Genomic DNA, 21524 nt, shown 5'->3' on the forward strand with positions numbered 1-21524 from the left:
GATGCTGCCACCTCCATGTTTTACAGTTGGAAGAAAGTTTTCAAAGAAAACAACCCTCATCCACCTGTGAAGCACGGTGGCCGCAAGGGATTGAATCTTAGACACCAGCGGCTGTCTCCAAAGGACAGTCGCACCAAAACAGGGTTTTGAATGGATAAGGCAGGCTAAGATTAAGCTTCTATAATGACCTTTACCCTTTTAAAACCTTGTGGACTAAGCTTAAGTCCGTGCCAGGATGCCAATAACCAATTTAATTGAGCTCTACCAATTCTGCAAAAAAGAGTGGTCAAATATGCAGGTAGAATTACGTCAGGACATTGTTTTATTTCTACAAAAAGCAAGTGGTTTCTTTGCAAAGGGATGAGGAACATTTAACCAAATATTAGTTGGGTTGCAGATATAAATTATCTGATGCTGATAAGTTAAGAGTCATGTGTATAATTTAGACTGTCTGGATTTGAGAAGAAGCACAGTATATTCACAGTTATGCGCCTGTAATTACCGTAATTATTCCATCCTGAAAAATAACTGTTAAGATTCAACAGTAAAAGAAATTAATATGATATTCATGCCCCAGATGACTTACCTTAAATGCAGTTTTACCACAGGATGGCATCTCGATGATTTAGGTCAGGATTTAAGAAAAAGCTGTTAATTTTTTTTCCATAGTTGAAATATAAAAATATTGTCATCCGTTTTCTATGAAAAAAAAAATAATAATTTTTGTTTATTTTTCTTTAACAGCCTTCTCACCTGGAATTGCGGATGCTGGTTTTAAACTGGTTCTGATCAATGTTACCTAAAATGTAATGGTTGCAGGCAGGAGTTTTCAAAAACGCATTTTCTTACTTTAAACATAAATAAGATCCATCCCTTCAGTGATTATTCAGGAGTGGTCTAACCTATGTTGCCCTACAAAATGTAAGTGCTTCCCACTGAAGATCCTGAAAACGCTGCTGAATCGGATTGTACCTTCAGTAAACCCGATGCTGTTATTTTTAGAGGCGGCTTGTTGTGCGGCGAGCGTCAGCCGAGGGTGAGTGCTGTGGGTGGTGGCGGTGGATGGAGGCAGCGGGGGGAGGGCTGGCTCCCGATAACTGTCTGTAATCTAGTGAGTGTCATTAGCGTTGGGAGCGCTGCGCCCGCTCCGGATAATTACGGTTTCATTCCCCCTCTGCCTCCCGAGCTGTGCAAGGGGCCTCTGACACCGGAGGACTGTGATTAAAAACACGAGGCACTTCACCCGCACTCTTCCTCCTCCTCCTCTTTCCTGCCATTCAACATCCTCATCTCGCTGAAAGTCCTCCTTGTTTTATGCTTTAGAGCGTCTTGTTTTTTTCCCTTTTTTATTTTTGTTTTGCATCCTTCCCTTTGTCCCTTTGTGATTCATACAATGACACATGACGTTAGGTCGACAATAGGCAGATCTTACCATGACCACTGATGCCAGAGTAGTAAATAATAGACAATAATAGGGCTAAAACCAGCGTTTGCTTTTGGGTTCTGCCGTTACAGACAGTGATCCAGAAATACGACCACTTTCCTTTGCGTTGATCGTAAGCAGTCGGCGTTTGCACGCACAGCCTGTGCAGCGCACAAACGTATATGATAAAATACCACCGGATTTTCATTTGAAGAGTTTAAAATGCCTGCGTTAAAGCCTGCACGCCTCAGGGTCTTTCTGGTAAGTAATTAATTTCCAGGATGTGGGGGTAGAGACCGGAGCTTGTGGGCCTGCCTCCTGGCTCCGAGCATCGGTGTGTGTGTGTGTATGTGTGTATGTGTGTGTATGTGTGTATGTGTGTGTATGTGTGTGTGTGTTACAGAGGGAAATAAAAGGGAGGGAGACTAAGCGCTGCCTCGGATGCTGCGTCTTCGCCTAGAGGAGGAGGGGGAGAGGGAAAAAAAACAGCACAGCGCAGAAAATCGATCCAGGGGCTGCTCTTCTCAGCCTCTTCCGGATGCAAGAGTCCTCCTCTCCCGGGAATTAGATAACGGCTTGTAAAAGCTCTCCAGCACCAAGCTCTTTCCACCCTCCTCGACTTTTAGCTGCTGCGTCTTTCTGTCTTCCTGCCTGTTCGTCCACCATATTGCGTTCCCCTCCTTCACACAACTGCAAAGTTTTAGCCTCTGGTTTAATTGAAATCCCCTCTACTCATAAGTTGCGCATATATTGTGTATTATCTGCAGCTTAATATTTTATTAGTTCTAATTGGCCTTTGTGGTTTGCCTCGGTGCTGTGATCTGCCCGTTAAGGCGCTACGTGTGCTTGTGTGATAAATGGTGCTCTGCACATAACAACCACAAACCTCAGTGTATTTAATTTTGATTTTATGTGACAGACTAAAACACAGTAGTGCATAATTATGATCTGGAAGAAAAAGCATAGATGGCTTTCAAATAATTTTACAAATGATCTATAGAGTGTGGCGTTCATATGTATTCAGCTCTCTGCGTTGAGAACCACCTTTTGACTGCACTTGTCTTTCATGTCCCTGTCAAAGCTCTACATCTACAGAACCAAAGTTCTGCATATTCTTTTGTGTAAAATACCTCAAGCCCAGTCAGTTTGGATGTAGATCATCTGTGAACACTTTTTCCAACTCTTGTATGTAGGTCTGTACTTTGACTGGGCCATTCTAACGCATGAATTTGCTTTGATTTAAACCATTCCGTTGAAGCATTGACAGTATGTTAAGGGTCGTGTCCTTCTGGAAGGTGACCCTTTTCCCTATATTTAGTCTCATCCATCAGCTCTGACCATCTTCCCAGTCCCTGCTTCCTTGTTCCCTGCTGAAGAAAATAACCCTTACAGCATGATGCTGCCACCATGTCGCATTTGTTTTTTTTATCACAGGGTTTTTCAGGTAGACCAACAGTTTTAACCTCGGTCTCATCTTCTTCCATATGTTTGTTGTGCCTTGGTTTTCTTTTACCAGTGGCTTTCTTTTTGTCCTGTCAACACAGTCTCCCACCTGAGCTGTGGATCTCTGCAGCTCCTCCAGAGTTACCATGGACATTTTGGCTGATTCTCTTGTTAAATGCTCTCTCTATGCCCAGCCTGTCAGTTTAGGTGGACAGCCAAATCTTAAGACATTATTTTATTGCCTAACTCTGTGTTCCTGGGCTGCACGGTGGCGCAGTTGGTAGCACTGTTGCCTTGCAGCAAGAAGGTCCTGGGTTCAATTCCCAACCTGGGGTCGTTCTGCATGGAGTTTGCATGTTCTCCCCGTGCATGTGTAGTTTCTCACCGGGTACTCCGGCTTCCTCCCACAGTCCAAAGACATGCCTGTTAGGTTAATTGGGCACTCTAAATTGCCCTTAGGAGTGTGTTTGTGTGTTGCCCTGCGATGGACTGGCGACCTGTCCAGGGTGTACCCTGCCTCTCGCCCATAGACTGCTGGAGATAGGCACCAGCTTCCCCGTGACCCACTATGGAATAAGCGGTAGAAAATGACTGACTGACTGACTCTGTGTTCCTTGGTCTTTATGATGCTGTTTGCTCTCTAATGTTCTCTAGCAAATCTCAGGGGCCTTCACAGAATAGCTGGATTTATACTGAGGCTAAACTACAAACTAGTGGACTTTATTTACCAGTACAGGAATTTCTGAATGCAGTTGGTTGCACTGGATTTTATTTAGGGCTGTCTGAGTAGAGGGGGCTGAATATAAATGCATCCCACACTTTTCAGATTTTCATTTGTAAAGTAAAATTAAATCTGTTTCTTCTAGATCACCATTATCAATAACTCTGTGTTGTAAGGGAACAAAATGTGAAGAAGGTTAGGGGTGGGAAAACATTTGCAAGACACTATGTGAAGACTCCAGTGTTTTTCAACTCTGCTTTTTTAAGTTAATTACGGTTTAATATCTCCTCCAGGTTTCCTTAGGTGAGGAGATCAAGCCGCTGAAGTGGTATCCCTCCGTCTACCTGCTGGTGTCCATCTTCCCGCTCATTAACAGGTAACACCTCGGTCTCACCTGTCCGCCTGTTGTTTGATTTGCTTTATTCTGCTATCCTGTTTCCTTCTCCGCCTTAGTGGAGCTCCTCTTTTGTTCTCTCTTATCTGAACTTTCAGAGAGACTTTGCTGTCGCAGTATGAACACTATAAAGGTTGTGCGTGTGTGTGTGTCAGTGTGAGATAGAAGAATAAAGCGTTTATTGCCTCTTATAAAACAGGGGCTTCATCAGCTGAGGTTTGGTGGGAGGAGGTCCAATAAATGATAACCCCCAGCACTGTTATTACTCTTTCACCCCTTCCCTTCCCGTCCTCCAGCTCTCCTTCCCTCCCTCACCGAGCCGGTGTGATTGACAGGTCAGGGTTACTAAGTGATTAGCTGCAGCGGCTCTGCTTGTCGCCGTGGCGATGTAGGTGGAGACACAGGTCAATTACAGGGTCAACGTCTTTCAAAGGCTCCGGCTCAAACACTTACACCCCCCCCCCCCCACCCCCACCCCCCACCCCCCCCCCCACCCCCACCCCGCCCCTTTATCCTTCCTCTCTCTCTATTCACCTCTCCATCTATTCCACTCGTTCCCTCTCCTCCTCCTCCTCCCAGGCTGTCGGCTGATGAAGATGACAAACTGCATCCTGTGTTAACCTCCCTGCTCTCCTTCTCCCCCGCTCCCTCTCTTCCCCTCTCCCTCTTTTACGCTCTAAAAGTCTGTTATAGCCCTCATATTTTTACTCCTCCTACCTTGGGCTTTCCATCTTTCTGCCTCTGTGTTTTTATGTCACCCCTACCACCACCACCACTTCCTCCTCCTCCTGCACTTTTCCACACAAAGCCCTTCTCTCCCTCTCTTGAGCAAATACGCTCTCGCTCGGCTCCACTCTGCCTTTCTCCAGAGAATGAACGAGGAGAAAACGGGAATGAATTGCTCTCTCGTCGTCGTCCTCCACCTCCTCCCTTGGTTCAGCAGTAGCAGCGGTGGCAGCAGCGCTGCCTGTATATATCTCCGGCTCCTATTAATTTGGTCTCCCCTCCCCGTCTCCCCGGCTCATATCCTCTTCCACCTCCTCGCCTCTTCCACCATCTCTCCCTCCTTTCCTTCCCTCCCCTCGGCTGAGTGCTGGAGTGTGTAAAGTGTTTGTCACGGTGCCGTGCCGATGTCGCTGTGCTCGGCTTCCGCGCAGCCTTATTCTGTGTGTGTGTGTGTGTGTGTGCGTGTAAAGTGGGTGGCTGGTTTGGTGTCAAGGCGAATGTGCTGTCGCTGCTTGTTGCTGCAGAGTGCACGCCTGTTTGTCCGCCTCGATCCAAATGTGCGTGTACTGCTTATTTCACCCGCTTGTGTCTGCCTGTGAGCACTCCTCTGTGTGTGTGTGCGTCTGAGTGGGGGATTATTTCTATCTGAGCTCCAAAGCCTCCTAAACAGGGCTTAGAGAGACGGCCCAGGGCAGCAGCTAAAGCCGTCGGGCAGAGCGCTCTCTTTCTCGCTCTGCTCTGTGCCCCTGTTTCGATGCCTTTTCTGCCTGCCCTGATCCATCGGCAGGCACACACACATGCTCTTGTTTTGGCCCTCATCTGCTGCCACACTCGCAAACACACACATACATACTCAGACGCCACACACCATTTTAATCTGTTCCAAATGCTCGCTGGTAAATGTGTTAATTCGACACCAGCTGTTGCGAATTGAAATGGGAAAGCGCTGCTGCTTTTTTCCTCGCACACACGATGGAAGAGTCATTATACATCATTTCACCATACACGTCTCTCTCCCTCTCTCTCCTTTCTCGCACTCACTTGCCCTCATTTGGCAACGCAAAAGTAGCAGCAGACACCCACATCTTCGCACTTCTGCCTCCTTCTTATCCTCCCCTTTCTCCTTCGGCGTCTTTCTCCTGCTCTCTCTTGCTCTCCAGCCTGGCTCAGCTTCTTTCTCTCACTCGATCTGTGTGTGTGTGTGTGTGTGTGTGTTAGCACTGCCCGGGCACGACTAGAGTTTTCACAGTCTGCTTCTCACATCGCCTCCCCTGTGTGCTTTACGGTGTGGGTGTGTGTTTGTTTACAAGGCTTGTCTAGATTCCTACTGTGCGTGCTTGTACGCTTGTTTGCATAAATAAGGCCTCTCCTCCGAACCTGGCTGCTGATTTCGGTGCAGCGTCGCTGCTCTTCTAGTCTTTTTGCTCTGCTTACGCTGAGCAGGGACCGGGTCCGGGTTCTCCGTATGATGGCCTTTGGTTGAAAAATAGCACAGTTTGACAGGATCACGGTATTTACACAAAAGTTTAAAAGAAAATGTACAACCTACAACTACATTGTTGGGAACAAGAATTTACCCCCTTACAGATTGTTTCTGTTTTTGATTGTTTTGTCACACTTAAGATCATTAAACAAATGTTGATATTAGACTGAGATAACCAGAGTAAATACAAAATGTAGTTTTCAAATGATGATGTCATTTATTAAGTGAAATAAACTATACAAACCAACCTTGCCCTTTGTGAAAATCCAACTGCCCCATAAGCCTTATAACTGGCATCCAGCGTAAGCAATGTATAGCTATGGGTCTTTTACATCACTGTGGAGGTTGGCTCGATCTTCTTTGCAGGATTGTTTCATTTCAGCCTGTTTAAAGTCACGTTACAGAGACCAGACTTTAACTAGGCCAATCTAAAACCATAATTTTGTTCTGTCTGGGACATTCTGTGGTGAGCCTGCAGATGTGCTAAAGATGGATCATTATCCTGTTGGCTACATAGCCAGTGTTGTGCCAGTTCTTAACAAGAACTTAATAAACTTTTTGAGATGTACTAATTCATGTTCATAGTTCACCATCTAAGCATTCTGAACTATGTTCACAGCTGCAACATGAACATGAACTAGTTTGCGTTCATTTATCTGAAAATACATATATAGGTCATCATCACATCATTTTCCAATTACCATGTTGATTTTGTCATTTGTTTTATTCTGTCCTTTTGTCTTTGCTCACATAAACTGTATTTTATTATGGAATTATTCCCAAAACAGCTGCTTTCATTTACATATTTCAACGATTTCATCAACAGTCTGAAATTGTGACTGAAAAGTGGTCAAGTTTAGCTTATGCGTGAAATTGCGTTCGCTAGTGGTTGGTGTTCATCTTGAATAAAATCCTGTTTTTGTTTAAGCACATTAGCTCACAAAGACTTTAGTCATGTACAGCAGAGCTGCGCCCATCACAACAATTATCACAATATCAATATGTGCAATATTGTAATTGCAAAGAAGTGCTTGGATGCAATATTCAGGCAATCACAATCTGCAAATTTGTGTCACTCTTCTGCCTACTAAAAATTCATCCAGCATCATTCACTGTAAATGTCTGAAAAAAGGAAGCCAAATTGAACTTTCATGCTACTTGTTTTTCAGCCAGCTGATCTGCAGTGCACAGCAACAAGCTGGAGATGTTGGCGGCAGGTTGATGCTGGTAACCGGCCAATACATGCTAAATCCCCCCTCCAATCTCCTGGTGACCAGCAGGAAGAAAGCCTGCCTCCTCATTCTCTGCGGCTTTTTCTCCTTCTCTAAGGTTTTGTTTTCAGGCCTTTCCTGATGTTGTTGTTTTTTTTTCTCTGAGCTTGATGCCTTTGAGCAATCAGGTTTATGTGCCCGGGGGAGGGTGCTCCAGCGCCAGCTAGGATAAATTGGCCCTGGCGGCAGAGCTCGAACCGTTGATGCATCTGTAACCTTGAGTTCACCCTGTCACTCCAGGAGGTAGCTTGCATCCTCCTAGTTATCTTGGTTTCCCTCGATGCTGCCTGTGGGTTTCGTGGTGTCTATAGACCTATACGTGCTTGCTGGGGATTTTTGTATGCCTTGCCCCCCCCTCCTTCTCTAGAGGAGATCTGATTTCCCTGCTCCAGGCAGGCAGCAAGAACAAGACAAAGTGTGCGTGCATCTGTGTGTGTTTCAGCGCGCGCCTCCATGGTTGTGAATTTGCGCGCACACGCGCAATCCGGGCCAGGCAGACCTTCCACATCTCCGTTCTGCGCTTTGAAAAACGAGGGAGGAAATCTCAGAGCAGCAGTTATTATTCATCCCTCAAAGAGAACGGGGAGGAGGCGGAGGAGGAGGGAGGGAGGGAGGGAAGGAGGAATGGATGGAGGGTGGGAGGGAAGGAAGAAGAAGGAAAGAGAGAGCCAAACAGGAGGACTGAAGGAGGGGTGTGGGGGGATACATTAACTCTTATCTCACTGTATTTGGCGTTCTGCATCCCAGGATGAGCTCCCTCTCTCTTTCTCTCTCCTGCGTTCCTTCCTTTCGACAGTCCCTTCCTTCCGTTGCTTGCCTCTGTGCTTCGGAATATCACGCATTCAGAGCAACTGGATGTGTGCTCGTGCCTCTGTGTCTGTGTAGGCTGGTGTGTGGTTTGCTCTGCCTACCCTACTGTCTTTTTGTGGTGTTTTCTTAGCTTGAGCAAGTAAACGGAAGCTTGAAGGCAAAATGAAGGGTTTGCGCTCTCATCTTTTTGTCTTTTAGACTTTATGTTTTTAACCTTTTCAGATTTTCACTGTCAGTTTATAGTGAGAGAATGTCCTTACTCTCTTTTTAACTTGCCTATATAGATCTGGACAAATTGTGTTGGCAGCCCTCGTAAAAAAATCCTCTTCATCAACATGATCTGACATTTTTTTTTTTTTTTTCTGGTATTCGAGGAGTTCATGATGCCATGCTCTCTAATAAGGTTCCCAGACCCACAGCATCACAGATCCTCCACCGTACCTAACAGTACGTAACATGACTTGTTTTCCCACATATTCATTCTTTGTTTCATGCCAAACGAACCTGTAGTGTTTGTTGCTGAAAAGCTCGATCTTGGTGTCATCCAAGCAAAGCTCACCGTAACACCTAAAGTCCCTGCAGGTTTAGTCGACTTAACATGTTTATGTTTGTTATGGTAGGACGTGCCTCTCAACCATCTGGTATGTAGACAGCATCTAAAGGTTGTTATGGAGACTTGGTGAAGCCATGAGTTTGGTGGAGGCCTTTTACCTCCTTCACCATCTCGCTCACTGTGCGTGGGTCCTTCTTCAGCATATCAGCTAATTGGTTGGAAGAGATGGGACTCTGTGTGATGCCATATTTATATCTAGGGAACCAGAAAGGTATGGATTAATAAAAGGATAGTATAATTTGAAAATAATCTTCAGTTATAGGTACTTTAAATAGTTTCTTAGGGGTAGCAAAAACGGTGGCACCTGTAACTTTGTTGTAAACAATTATTTAACATTGGATTTCCTTCCCCTATTAGGTAAATGTCTTGAAAAGTCTGGAATTTGATTTTAATATCAGGAATGTAGAAACAAAACTGAGCATGGAAAAGGGTTCCAGACTACAATTACAAAAACAGCCAAAAACTGTAAGCATATCTATTTAAATCAAGGTTTTTAAACTGTGATCTGACCAATACGTTGCCGTAAATAAAAACATGTATACAGATGCATAACGCACATGCATTCGTATACACGCACGCACGTTCAAAACAAGAGGATACAAAACCTCCCTCGCACACGCATTCACATCCAAACACAAACAGCCGCACACCCGCCCTGCTCCCCCTCCTTCTGCTCTTTCAGGCACCTCTTTAAATATTCATCACTCTGGCTGCTCTGAGAGTGCCGTAAACGCTGCCTCACACTCCAGGGAATCGCTAAAGCCTACTCTATCATCTGCTCGCCCTTCCTACCCTCTCTCCTCTCTCTCTATCGCTCACTCACACACACACAGACACACACACACACACACACACACACACTTCTAGCCTCAGCCGCTCACAAGGATAAACCCGTGTGCACAAACACTCGAAGGCGCCGCCAGTGGCGTCAGCAGGCACACGGCCGCATACACGAAACAGATAGATGCTTTCTCACAGGCTGATGATGGACAGATTTTGTGCTTGTGTGAATGTGTGTGTTTACTGGCTCCCAGTGCCGCGAGTTGAGCGGTGTTGTGTTCCAGGAAACAGGATGTCTCTTTGTTTGGGTTTTATCCTGGTGGTGAGCGCTGGCTGCCTCAGTCCCCCAGGGTCTCTGTGTGCTTCCCTCCTCCGTTGCTGTGTGCCTGTTCCCATGCAGGTGTGCCGTTGGCTTGTTACAAGAAATGCAAATGCACAGAGTGCTTTTGTAGGTCTCACTGGAAAGGGAGTGACACCCTCAGCTGTTACCCCCATGTTGACCTCATGATCAAAGTAAATGATATACTGTAGATACAGATCAGTTTATTTAGATATCATTACACTAAACATAAAGAAGTTTCTCTTGTCCATGATGGAAGCAGATTAGTGATTTCTTTCCACATTTTGGGTGGCTGATCACATGCTCTCATTTAACAAAGCAAAGCTTGACTTTGCTGCCCTGAGAAGCACCAGAAAACAATAAACCACTAAAAGAGAAGCATAATATAGAAGATTGAATTATTTTCAGTCACAGCTTTGGAGGTTAATGGTTATTAAAAGCTGATAACTCATACGAGAGGAGCTGTACATTTTTCTTACTGTTGGTCTTGTTTTATGTTTTGCAAATCAATTGTTTTGTTTCTGCGTGGTTTTAGCCCCCAAGTGAAGCTTTTGATCTGTTTAGCTGACAGGCAGATAATGGAGAACAAACAGCCTTTGGTCAATTGCTTGGTTTGGGGGAGTCAGATGAGAAGGTGCATGTTTGGAGAAAACTGGCAAAAACAGGCCCAAAGAACTGTGATTATTAATGAATATGAGTCATGGTAAAAAAAAAAAATAATAATAATAATAATAATACCCCTCTGTGAACAGTAGGGTTTCAGTATATGAATAGTTAAGTTTGAATGGCAACATGTTAATGCCTTATTGTGAAAAAAAAATCTCCCCTAAATTGCCACAAAAATTAAAAAAGCCAGGTGATGCATAAAATGATAAAAAATAAACCTTCCTATTGGATTTTTTTAAAAGTTTGCATGCAGGGTTTCCAAAGAATGGCGTTAAAGGTAGCTATTGATTTTTTTTTTTTTAACAAGGAACCTGCAGTTTTAATCAGATGTTGAGGCCCAGAGGGTTGTGTCATGGACTAATAGCCTCCATATATGGGGTGCCTGTTTGACTTCTACGACACCTAGACACCCAAATCGTCATGTGAAGATGACGCAAAAAATAAAAATCTGTGAGAAAGGTGTGCTCCATAGTTCCAACATGGTCGTTTAATGTGTGGTCTAGTCTTTGGTACGTCTGTCTTAAAATACAGTATATCCTGACTTTGTTGCCAATAAACCTCTGTTGCCTGCTGAAAAGGTTAATGACCGAGAAAGATTAAGGTAAAACACTCTGGGTTAATCACCTGCTGTGCTTTGGCTAGGCTTTTTGTTTTTGCCTTTGCTTTTGATGTGCCATTCGATGTAGAACATGGCTTGTTCACATGTAAGCTGAGATTTTGGTGATATGTTTAAAAACTCTTGTAAAATTGGCATATTTAAGGGATTAGATATCCAAAGGTAAGTTAAAACAATTACTTTACCCATGCATTCTTTATTAGAAATCCAGCAGCAGTGGAGCTGTTTTAAAGGCTTTTCCACTCCTTATTCTTATAATATTTTCTTAAAACGTGTAATGTAAGCTAAAGAAGTTATATGTTCAGGAGGAAAGAGTAAATGGTGTCGAAAATATAAATTACACTTATTTTAGAAGAATATTTGGCCTCGCGCTGCTTTAGTCATGCTAAGCATGGTTATGTTTTGAAATTTGATGACATTAATGTTGTCGTTTTTCCGCCCTACTGGTAGGGTTAGATTGGTTAGAAGAAATTTTAGAAAATGAAGTAAAAATATTTTTAAAACATATCTATCTGGTTTCTTGACAGACATTGGAAGCTTCTTGCTGGAGTAAGCTGAAATAGAACAAACGACTGGATTTCAATCACGGATATTGTTATGAAAAGCATTCTTCTTAATGCAACAGGTTGCCAAAGGAGTGCTGGGTGCTTTGTTTACAGCGTCTGTTTTGTTTGGTCAGTTATTTCTTTGTCTTGTCAATACCTCTCGACAGTTAATCTTATACTGTTAAAAAGCCTAAATGTTTTCCTTTCACTGATAAAGGGTTGAAAGGGAACTGCAGGCAGAGGCTATTCCATGTTCTCCACTCCCAAATGATCGAGGTAGTCTCTGAGAAACCTCGGTCTGTGGGTGCGACCGTTGGCATATTGAAGGAGTGGAGATATGGGATTGCCACCGGTTCCATAATCCAATCTTTTTGTCTCTGTGCACTGAGATTTCCTCCAATGTTGCCAAGCCTTGTTTTTCCAGTAAATGAGTTGCTGCCCCTTATCATCACACTGCCACCACCAAAAGCTATTTCGCATTGGCAGAGAGGATTTGGCAGGTTTTTCATGGATGCAAACCATAGGTCAACTCTGCTGCCCACAAATGCTTTTTTTCTGACAAATGTGACACCATTATAGGAGAAAGACATGGCTTCATATAAGCTGTTTTGCCAGTAACCATTATTGCAACAACCACAGGTGTCCTTGATTTTTCCTTGAAGTTTATCCAGAATTTACTAACGTTTGCCACCAGTATCCCTCTTACTCAGAGAAGTTCAGAGGGGCTGTCAGCAGAATAACTGCAGACAGCACGAGAGGCTCTCTGTAGAAAGTAAGAGTAAGAAGTAAAGACAGTCGATCTCGAGAGGAGGAAGTGCAGTCGAGTTCAGGACGACTTCTACATCTGGCTGCCCTCCACGCTTCGGGAAAGAGCTCTCCTCCGAGCTGCTGAAGTGCCTAAAGCCCACTGGTCCGAAGATGTTCGGCACAACAATTAGAGGCAGTCAAAAAGGTGAACTCTGTCAGGGAGGGAGGAGGCAAATTGATGGCTGGGTAGTGGTATAGACTGACTGGCAGGGGGGGACATTGGAGGAGATGGGGAGAAGTAGCAAATGAGGGATTTAGCGCAGACTCTGGAGGACGCCTAGACGGGTTCAAAGAGTGACTGACAGCATGATAGATGGAGGGTCTGAATAAGTGAGCGAGACTCAGAGATGCAGCGCGAGTGCTAATGATTGACTGCACGCGTACAGGTGGTGGCAAGTTGGAGCTACTGAGAGCTGCATACTGCTTGTGTGCTCCTGCATGTTTATGATCCCTGCATGTGTGTGTTTATTATGGTTGACCATTTGCTCCTGATATTGTATACACAATATCATCCTTGTTGCGAGAGACGCTCCACTCTGGGATGCACGCAAACCTTGTCAGACCGTAGACACACAGGCACACACACACACACACATACACACACGCAGCAGGCTCAGCCAGGCATCGCCCGCAGCCACACTCTTCTTCCCACCGCTGCCTCCCTCATTCATCTTTCATTAGCCCGGCTCACACTGGAGAAACAGCCTGCCTCCCTCCTCCTTCACCACACGCCTCCACCCTTCTCATCTAACCTCTTTGCCTTTCTTTGCCCCTCTTGTTTTATCTTGGTTTTCTCATTTGTGTGTTTTGCAACTTCCTATTTTGGATATCCCAGTTTCTTCGCTCAACATCACCCCTTCCCCTCTTAGCCTTTGGCCCTCTACCCCCACCTCCTAGCCTTGCTCCCACTCATTTTCACTTCTTTATCATGCTCTCTTCTCCTTTCCTGTGCTGTGGTTTTTCCTAACACTCCTCTCCCTCTCGCCCGCTCTCTTTCTTCCTTTCATTTTGCTCTCCGTCTCTCCCTCGATGAAGGGAAAGGCTCTTCGCCTCTAATTGCGGCTGTTCCGTTGCCATGGCGCGTGTTGCTCGGCGCTGCGAGGTGCTGTCTGAGTGCTGTGTGTGTATGTGTGTGTGTGCACGGCAGGCAGATGATTGCTTGCTGCCAGCTCTCGTTTCCCGGACGCCGATCGTGTTTCTTTGCGGCAGCAGGGAAAAAAAGAGAGGGAGAGAGACGCCAGAAATAGCCCCCCTTCACACAGACCCAGTCACTCTCATCGCTGCGCTGTCAGATACTCACACATGCAGAGACAACACACACACACACACGTCCACACACACATTCACAGCATTTCCTCCCGTTTTTCTGACATTTTCCGTGCATGCAATCCAGGTTATTCAGTGTGCAGACACCTTCTTCCACACACACAAGCATTATTACGTGTTTAGTTCTGTTTGCACATGTCCAACTTCGTCTGCCTGTTGGTGTGTGTGTGTGTGTGTGTGTGTGTGTGCTTCCTTCTTCTCCGGAGGTTCTGTGGGGACTCTGATTTATTTCACATTTAATGGGAAGTGAAATGAATGTGAGCAGCAGCTGGTCTGGTCCTCGGAGATACCGCGGTACGCTAACCCAGAAAACAAGCAGCGTTGCTCTGAAATGGCCCTCACTCTGACAAGCGCCAACACACGCCACTCTATGCTCCATTGGCTGCGCTGTTGGTTTTATTTAAAGCCATGCGCAGACACTCAGTTACCACCCTCACCCGGAATGACAGAGAAGATGTGGGGTCTCTTTAACAGCTGTATCTCCAACCTCTGCCCAACCCAACTTTTTAGGTTTTCTTTCTCCAGCCACAACTATTCAAAGGCGGTTTTTGGAAGGTAAAAGGAGACAGATTAATAGCAAATAAACCTTGAAAGCTTGATGCTATAAAAGTGGATAAGGGAGGATTATAAGCAGATTTGTGGACGAAGCTCTCTAATCATCTCCTGTGCTGTTCTCCTGCAGTTGTCTAAAGGTTTTAAGAGAAAGAGGGAAAAAAACATCTTATTCTTACAAAGCTTAATTTCACAGTGTTGGAGTGTCACTTGCTTGTATTCTTTTAAGAAAATATTAAGCTTTTTAGATTTTCCCCACTTCAACAGGCTGCTTTAGAGATGATGTTTGTGGAGTTACAAAGCCCAAAAACCCTCAATAAATAGTGCTTTTGTTTTGCAAAAAAGACCTTGGGCCTAAGCTGACTGAAATGCATTTCTTTACTTGACAACTTTTCTATGAAACATTTTGGCACAATCTCTTTCTGTTGGTTAGGTTGACATCCTCTAAGTACAAAAGATTGTCTGGCAACATTGCCAACAAATCAAAGTCTCAAACAGGATGAGTACTGCCGGAGACTTACAAAGTGAATTCTACCGGGTCACTGACATAAATATCTCTGATCAAACCATTAGAAACAGACTTCGTGAGGGTGCCCTGAAGGTCCAACGTACTCTTGAAGGACCTGTGTTCCCTCCCTAGCACCATGGAGCTCGACTGGCATCCGCCAGAGAACTTTAGAATTGGCCGGTTTAACACTAGTGTCCTGTTCTTTTCACAAATAAGAGCAGATTTACTCTGAGCTCATGTGGCAGATGTGAAAGGTTCTGGAGAAGATGCCGGAAACATTATTCTGCCTGCAACACCGTTCATCGTGAGTTTGGTGGAGGGTCAGTGTTGGTCTGGGGAGGCATATCCATGGAGGGACAGAGAGACCTGTACAGGACACTCGATTGCACCCTGACTGCCATCAGGTATCAGGATGAAATCCTTAGACTGGTTGTTAGACCCTTCGCTGGAACAGTGGGTCCTGGGTTCCTCCTGGTGCATGATAATGCCCGGCCTCATGTGGCAAGAGTATGCAGGCAGTTCCTGGAGGGTGAAGGACTTTATACCATTGACTGGCCTCCATGCTCCCCTGACCAAAATATAATAGAACATCTCTGGGACATCATGTTTAGGTCCACTTGATGTCACCATGTTGCACCTCAGACCGTCCAGAAGCTCAGTCATGCCCTGGTCAGGATCTGAGAGGAGATACCGCATCTTATCCGTCATCTCATAATGACAATGTCAGGCATGCATACAGGCATGTAGGGGCCACACAAAGTACTGTGTAACCTTTTTGACAATGATATCACATTGTGTTTGTTTTGCTCCTTCTAGTAACAATACTCAGTTGTACTGTGAATATTCTGTCTGATAAAATTGCATTTAACGTGTTTTACAATTGGAAGGCATGAAGAAAATAAACATTTACTTTCCAAGGAACCAGAAATCAAAAAAATTTGAAGATTTGGTGATCTCATGAACTTCTAGAATCACAACGAACTGCACAGTAAATGAAAACATGAACTGTTCGCAGCCTCAGACGTCTGTGAAAATATGTTTACACGACTGTGCTTTTGTCCTATATATTTATTCCTTTTCATGTTAGAAAAGCTTCTGCCTAAATGTCCTGACAGGCGAGAGCTTCTGCCACCTATACGTACAAAATATTACACAGTGATAAAAGCTCTGCGGAGGCTCCCTTGATGTGACACATTCTAACACATAGTGGGAAAATATCCTTTCAGAGCAAGGCTCAAAAATGCCCTCTTTCTAGTAACTTACTGAGTTTTTTATAATTGGTCCTCACAGTAAAATATAATGAATTTAGTAGATTTGGAACCGGCGGACAACTCTGTTTGAAATACAGCATTTTGTGCAATTTTGACCTGATTTCCTCATAACGGTGAGCCGTAATATCTTCCTACCCACCATTCAGGTAAATGATTTGTCTGGCCTGTCCCACAGTTAAAAGTGAAGGTTGATCTATTAGCAGTATTAGCAGTATGATGTTGCCAATATTACATCATCAGTAGAGCACGAGTTGCAAGATTTCAGATTTTGAGTAAATTATTATTTGAGTTCATGAACAATTGCCTGAATACGCTTTTGAGGCTTTATCACCCCCCCCCCCCCCCCCCCACACACACACACACACATGGCACACTCCCTCACAGACAAAAACAATAAGTGTAAGCCATTCACACATTTAATAATGTGTTTATTTTGTCTATTACTCATGCTAATTATTGTAGGTCAAAATATGGCAGTGTTAATTTAGAGAAGGAAACACGCAGTATATGATCCGTGGTTCTTCATATTGATCTTAACGAGAGCTAATCTTGGCACATGTACAGGGCATTTCTTAAGCTGCTGTCATACTGTTACAACTTTCCTACGCAGTATTGAAGTGTTAGAGTTTTCTATTATTATTTTCCAAGTATGGATAAGACCTGAACAATGTATCGAACCTCAGTTCTCAGCTGTATCACTCTGTCTGATATCACAATTGCAAAGGACCACTTTGAAGGCTGTAGTATTTTTAAGTGACATACCTTAATGTTGTGCATGCAAATAATAAATTTGGACTGTTGGGTGTCACTGCACTCGATAACGAAACCTAACGTAGATTTGGTTGGCCCAAAGGCTTGGAAGGTGGTGGGGAAATCATGATTATGAAAGCAATGAACATTGAGGCAAACGTGGGTACACTGTAACCTGTATTGTCTGATTTGCACCATCTATATTGCATGCTTTCTTTATAAAATGCGACTATATTTTCATCATAGTACACTGTAAAGAGATGTTTTTTTTTCAGAATGCAAATAATGAAATAGGGTGTATACAAGGTTTTCAGGAAGTACCTTAGTGAGACATGGATCGTTCTTATGTCCATAAGTCCTGTAAATACTCAGTTACAAAGAAGAATGAACTTATGAGCAAGTGTTTAAGTACACTGGTATAAAATGGAAGTAGGAACCGATGAAATGGCAATGCACATGTGTGAAATGAGGCTACGAATTTGCTAAGCCAGTTTTGAAGCAGTGTCACAATGAATGATACTGCTGTATGAAAATTTCTGGAGAGTTTGGACGTTTTGTTTTGTAGCTCTGCTGATGTAACTGCAGCTGCTAGGACTTGTTGTTTGTTCATGCTCATGTGGTGCTGGTTCCAGAGATGTCACAATGTTGGCAACACGGTTATGGTATGATTCATGGGGAGAATAGATGAAACACAACAATGGTGTTATTGCCAAAGATTTCACAAAAAAATCATTATCACAGAAAAAGGAAACAGATCTTATTTTCTGGCTGTCAACCAGTTGAGATGAATGACTGTAAAGTCTCACGTAACACCTTGTAACCACAATACAACAGTGTTACTTTTCTGTCAAATGTTTGGTTTGGTGTCTTCCTTCCCTGGCGGGGACGCAGGCGGCTTGAGAATAACTTAACTGACCCCAGAGGTCAACATCTGTGACCACTTAGATCCGGGTGCACACACAACCCCTGAACACAGCACATGCAGAAAATGCCATGAGCTGCACAAGGTTTGATTCTCTGGCTAATAGATCAATAAAAGACATTAGTGGCAGGCTAACCCAGCGAGCAGTGCTAATACAGGGTTAATCCAGGGTTAATGGCTGAGCAGCATTGTTCACAGAAACGGCCATTAGTTCTCCGCGGCATCTCACAATAATGCTTCTTCCTCTGGTTGTTCACCAGGTTTGCAGGGACAAAAACACAACTAAAATGACCAAAAATTACACAATCCTTGTCTTTGAAAATAAAAATAAACATCCCATTGTTTCAACATGAATGCACAGGAGAGATGGAGTGTTTGCAGAGATTAGGTCAAAAAAATTAGCATGTGGCAATAAGAGGAGAGGCAATATTGAAACTGTGGTCTGGAGAGGTGGAAACAGACCTGAGAGAAAGTGGTGAGGAGAGGAAGCGAGCCGAGCGCTACACATCTCCCTGTCCTTGTAAAGTGCTGCGTGCTGTCGGAGCAGCAGCCAAGAATGTGTCAGCCCAGCCATCTCACGCTGCCTAATGGGCTCTTAAACGCTGATATAAAGCTTGCTCGCTCTTTCACCCTCCCCTTTTCCCTCTCTTGCTCCTTCTTTTTCTGCCTCCGCCACTTGCTCTCATTACCTCTCATTCTCACCCTGTCCCTCACTCTGTCACTCACTTGTCCTCTGCCTTGCTTTCTGTTGCTCTATCAGCCTCTTGCTCTTTTTTTGTCCTGTAGCTGTCTTTCTTCTCCTTTAATTACTTCGCCCTCACCTCTTTAGCTCTCCTGCAGGTTTCTACTTTTATTTGAAACTTTTCAACATTACAACTCAGCACTTCTCTTTGTCTTGTTCTGTCCTCCTCCAACAGACTCCATAATGCCTTCTATCCTGAAGATCCGTCGTTCCCTCTCACACTTTTACACGTCCTGTCAGCACCTCTCCATGGTTTGGCCAATGCCTTTGTTTTTGGCCTGGATAAAGAGTGGTGGAGTCTACTGAGACCCACTGGATTGCAGGTACAGAAACAGCACGCACACAAACACCTTTTTATAGCTTCATTAAGACCCTTTGTTGCTACGGAGCACAGGATGTACAGGTCCTTCTCAAAATATTAGCATATTGTGATAAAGTTCATTATTTTCCATAATGTCATGATGAAAATTTAACATTCATATATTTTAGATTCATTGCACACTAACTGAAATATTTCAGGTCTTTTATTGTTTTAATACGGATGATTTTGGCATACAGCTCATGAAAACCCAAAATTCATATCTCACAAAATTAGCATATCATTAAAAGGGTCTCTAAACGAGCTATGAACCTAATCATCTGAATCAACGAGTTAACTCTAAACACCTGCAAAAGATTCCTGAGGCCTTTAAAACTCCCAGCCTGGTTCATCACTCAAAACCCCAATTATGGGTAAGACTGCCGACCTGACTGCTGTCCAGAAGGCCACTATTGACACCCTCAAGCAAGAGGGTAAGACACAGAACGAAATTTCTGAACGAATAGGCTGTTCCCAGAGTGCTGTATCAAGGCACCTCAGTGGGAAGTCTGTGGGAAGGAAAAAGTGTAGCAGAAAACGCTGCACAACGAGAAGAGGTGACCGGAGCCTGAGGAAGATTGTGGAGAAGGGCCGATTCCAGACCTTGGGGGACCTGCGGAAGCAGTGGACTGAGTTTGGAGTAGAAACATCCAGAGCCACCGTGCACAGGCGTGTGCAGGAAATGGGCTACAGGTGGCGCATTCCCCAGGTCAAGCCACTTTTGAACCAGAAACAGCGGCAGAAGCGCCAGACCTGGGCTACAGAGAAGCAGCACTGGACTGTTGCTCAGTGGTCCAAAGTACCTTTTTCGGATGAAAGCAAATTCTGCATGTCATTCGGAAATCAAGGTGCCAGAATCTGGAGGAAGACTGGGGAGAAGGAAATGCCAAAATGCCAGAAGTCCAGTGTCAAGTACCCACAGTCAGTGATGGTCTGGGGTGCCGTGTCAGCTGCTGGTGTTGGTCCACTGTGTTTTATCAAGGGCAGGGTCAATGCAGCTAGCTATCAGGAGATTTTGGAGCACTTCATGCTTCCATCTGCTGAAAAGCTTTATGGAGATGAAGATATCATTTTTCAGCACGACCTGGCACCTGCTCACAGTGCCAAAACCACTGGTAAATGGTTTACTGACCATGGTATCAATGTGCTCAATTGGCCTGCCAACTCTCCTGACCTGAACCCCATAGAGAATCTGTGGGATATTGTGAAGAGAACGTTGAGAGACTCAAGACCCAACACTCTGGATGAGCTAAAGGCCGCTATCGAAGCATCCTGGACCTCCATAAGACCTCAGCAGTGCCACAGGCTGATTGCCTCCATGCCACGCCGCATTGAAGCAGTCATTTCTGCAAAAGGATTCCCGACCAAGTATTGAGTGCATAACTGTACATGATTATTTGAAGGTTGACGTTTTTTGTATTAAAAACACTTTTCTTTTAGTGGTCGGATGAAATATGCTAATTTTGTGAGATAGGAATTTTGGGTTTTCATGAGCTGTATGCAAAAATCATCCGTATTAAGACAATAAAATACCTGAAATATTTCAGTTAGTGTGCAATGAATCTAACATATATGAATGTAAAATTTTCATCATGACATTATGGAAAATAATGAACTTTATCACAATATGCTAATATTTTGAGAAGGACCTGTACACAAAAATGAGTTCCAAAAAGGGAAATGGGTCCGGCTAAGTTTTGGTCCCCTTGTGGTACATTCATCACTCTCAAACCATTTCACATTTTGTCATGTTAGAACCACAAGTTTCAGTTGGTGTTTATTCTAATTTTAAGTGATTCACTGATGTAGTGCATTGTTGTCAAATGTAAGGACATGTATACATGGATGGCAAAATATTTTGCAAGTAAAATCATACACTTTTGGTGTACATTTGTATTCAGCCCCTTTTCCTCTAATACCCCTAAATAAAATCCAATGCAAACAATTGCCTTCAGAAGTCACCTAATTAGTAAAAAAAAGTCCACTGTGTGTATTTGAATAGCAGTATAAATCCATCTGCTCTATGCAGAATAGCCACCGGGAATCCTGCAGTCTGCCACAAGAGATTTAAGGAAACGTGGAAGAAGGTCAGAAAGGACCAAAATGAAACCTTTTGGCATTCAAATGCTGTGTGTAGAGGAATAGTATCATTCTTACATTGCAACACTGTGGTGGCAGCATCAAACTGTGGGGATTTTTTCTTTAGTAAGGACTTGAAGCGAGTCAAAGTTGATAGGAAGTTGGATGGAGCTAAATACAGTTCTTGACAGTGGCAGATATTTTGTCTCAACCAGGCAATACATCACTTGAATCACGTAGGTTTATAACTGGTTTCTGGAGATGTATCTGAGTCGACACACACAACTACAATCTTCAGTGTACTCATGTCTTGCTCTAGTTTGTTCAATTTGGAACAATTTAGAAGTAAGCTAATATTAGCATGTTTACTCTCTGTTT

General features: G+C 44.0%; 1 protein-coding gene across 3 annotated transcripts in view; it reads left to right on the forward strand.

The window, feature by feature from the left end:
• The window catches only part of si:dkey-100n23.5 (cyclic AMP receptor-like protein A), an 82022-nt gene that overhangs the window by 38284 nt on the left and 22214 nt on the right, over window positions 1–21524 (forward strand). For 2 of the 3 annotated variants that reach the window (XM_047371384.1, XM_047371385.1), the window contains 2 exons: window positions 3881–3963; window positions 18885–19032. In XM_047371384.1, coding sequence (XP_047227340.1) covers window positions 3881–3963; window positions 18885–19032 — 231 coding nt within the window. The remainder of the gene's footprint in view (window positions 1–3880; window positions 3964–18884; window positions 19033–21524) is intronic. The other variant, XM_047371386.1, reaches the window with a different exon arrangement.

This window comes from Girardinichthys multiradiatus, chromosome 7 (genome assembly GCF_021462225.1).
Source record: "Girardinichthys multiradiatus isolate DD_20200921_A chromosome 7, DD_fGirMul_XY1, whole genome shotgun sequence".
In the NCBI taxonomy this organism is placed as follows: domain Eukaryota; kingdom Metazoa; phylum Chordata; class Actinopteri; order Cyprinodontiformes; family Goodeidae; genus Girardinichthys; species Girardinichthys multiradiatus.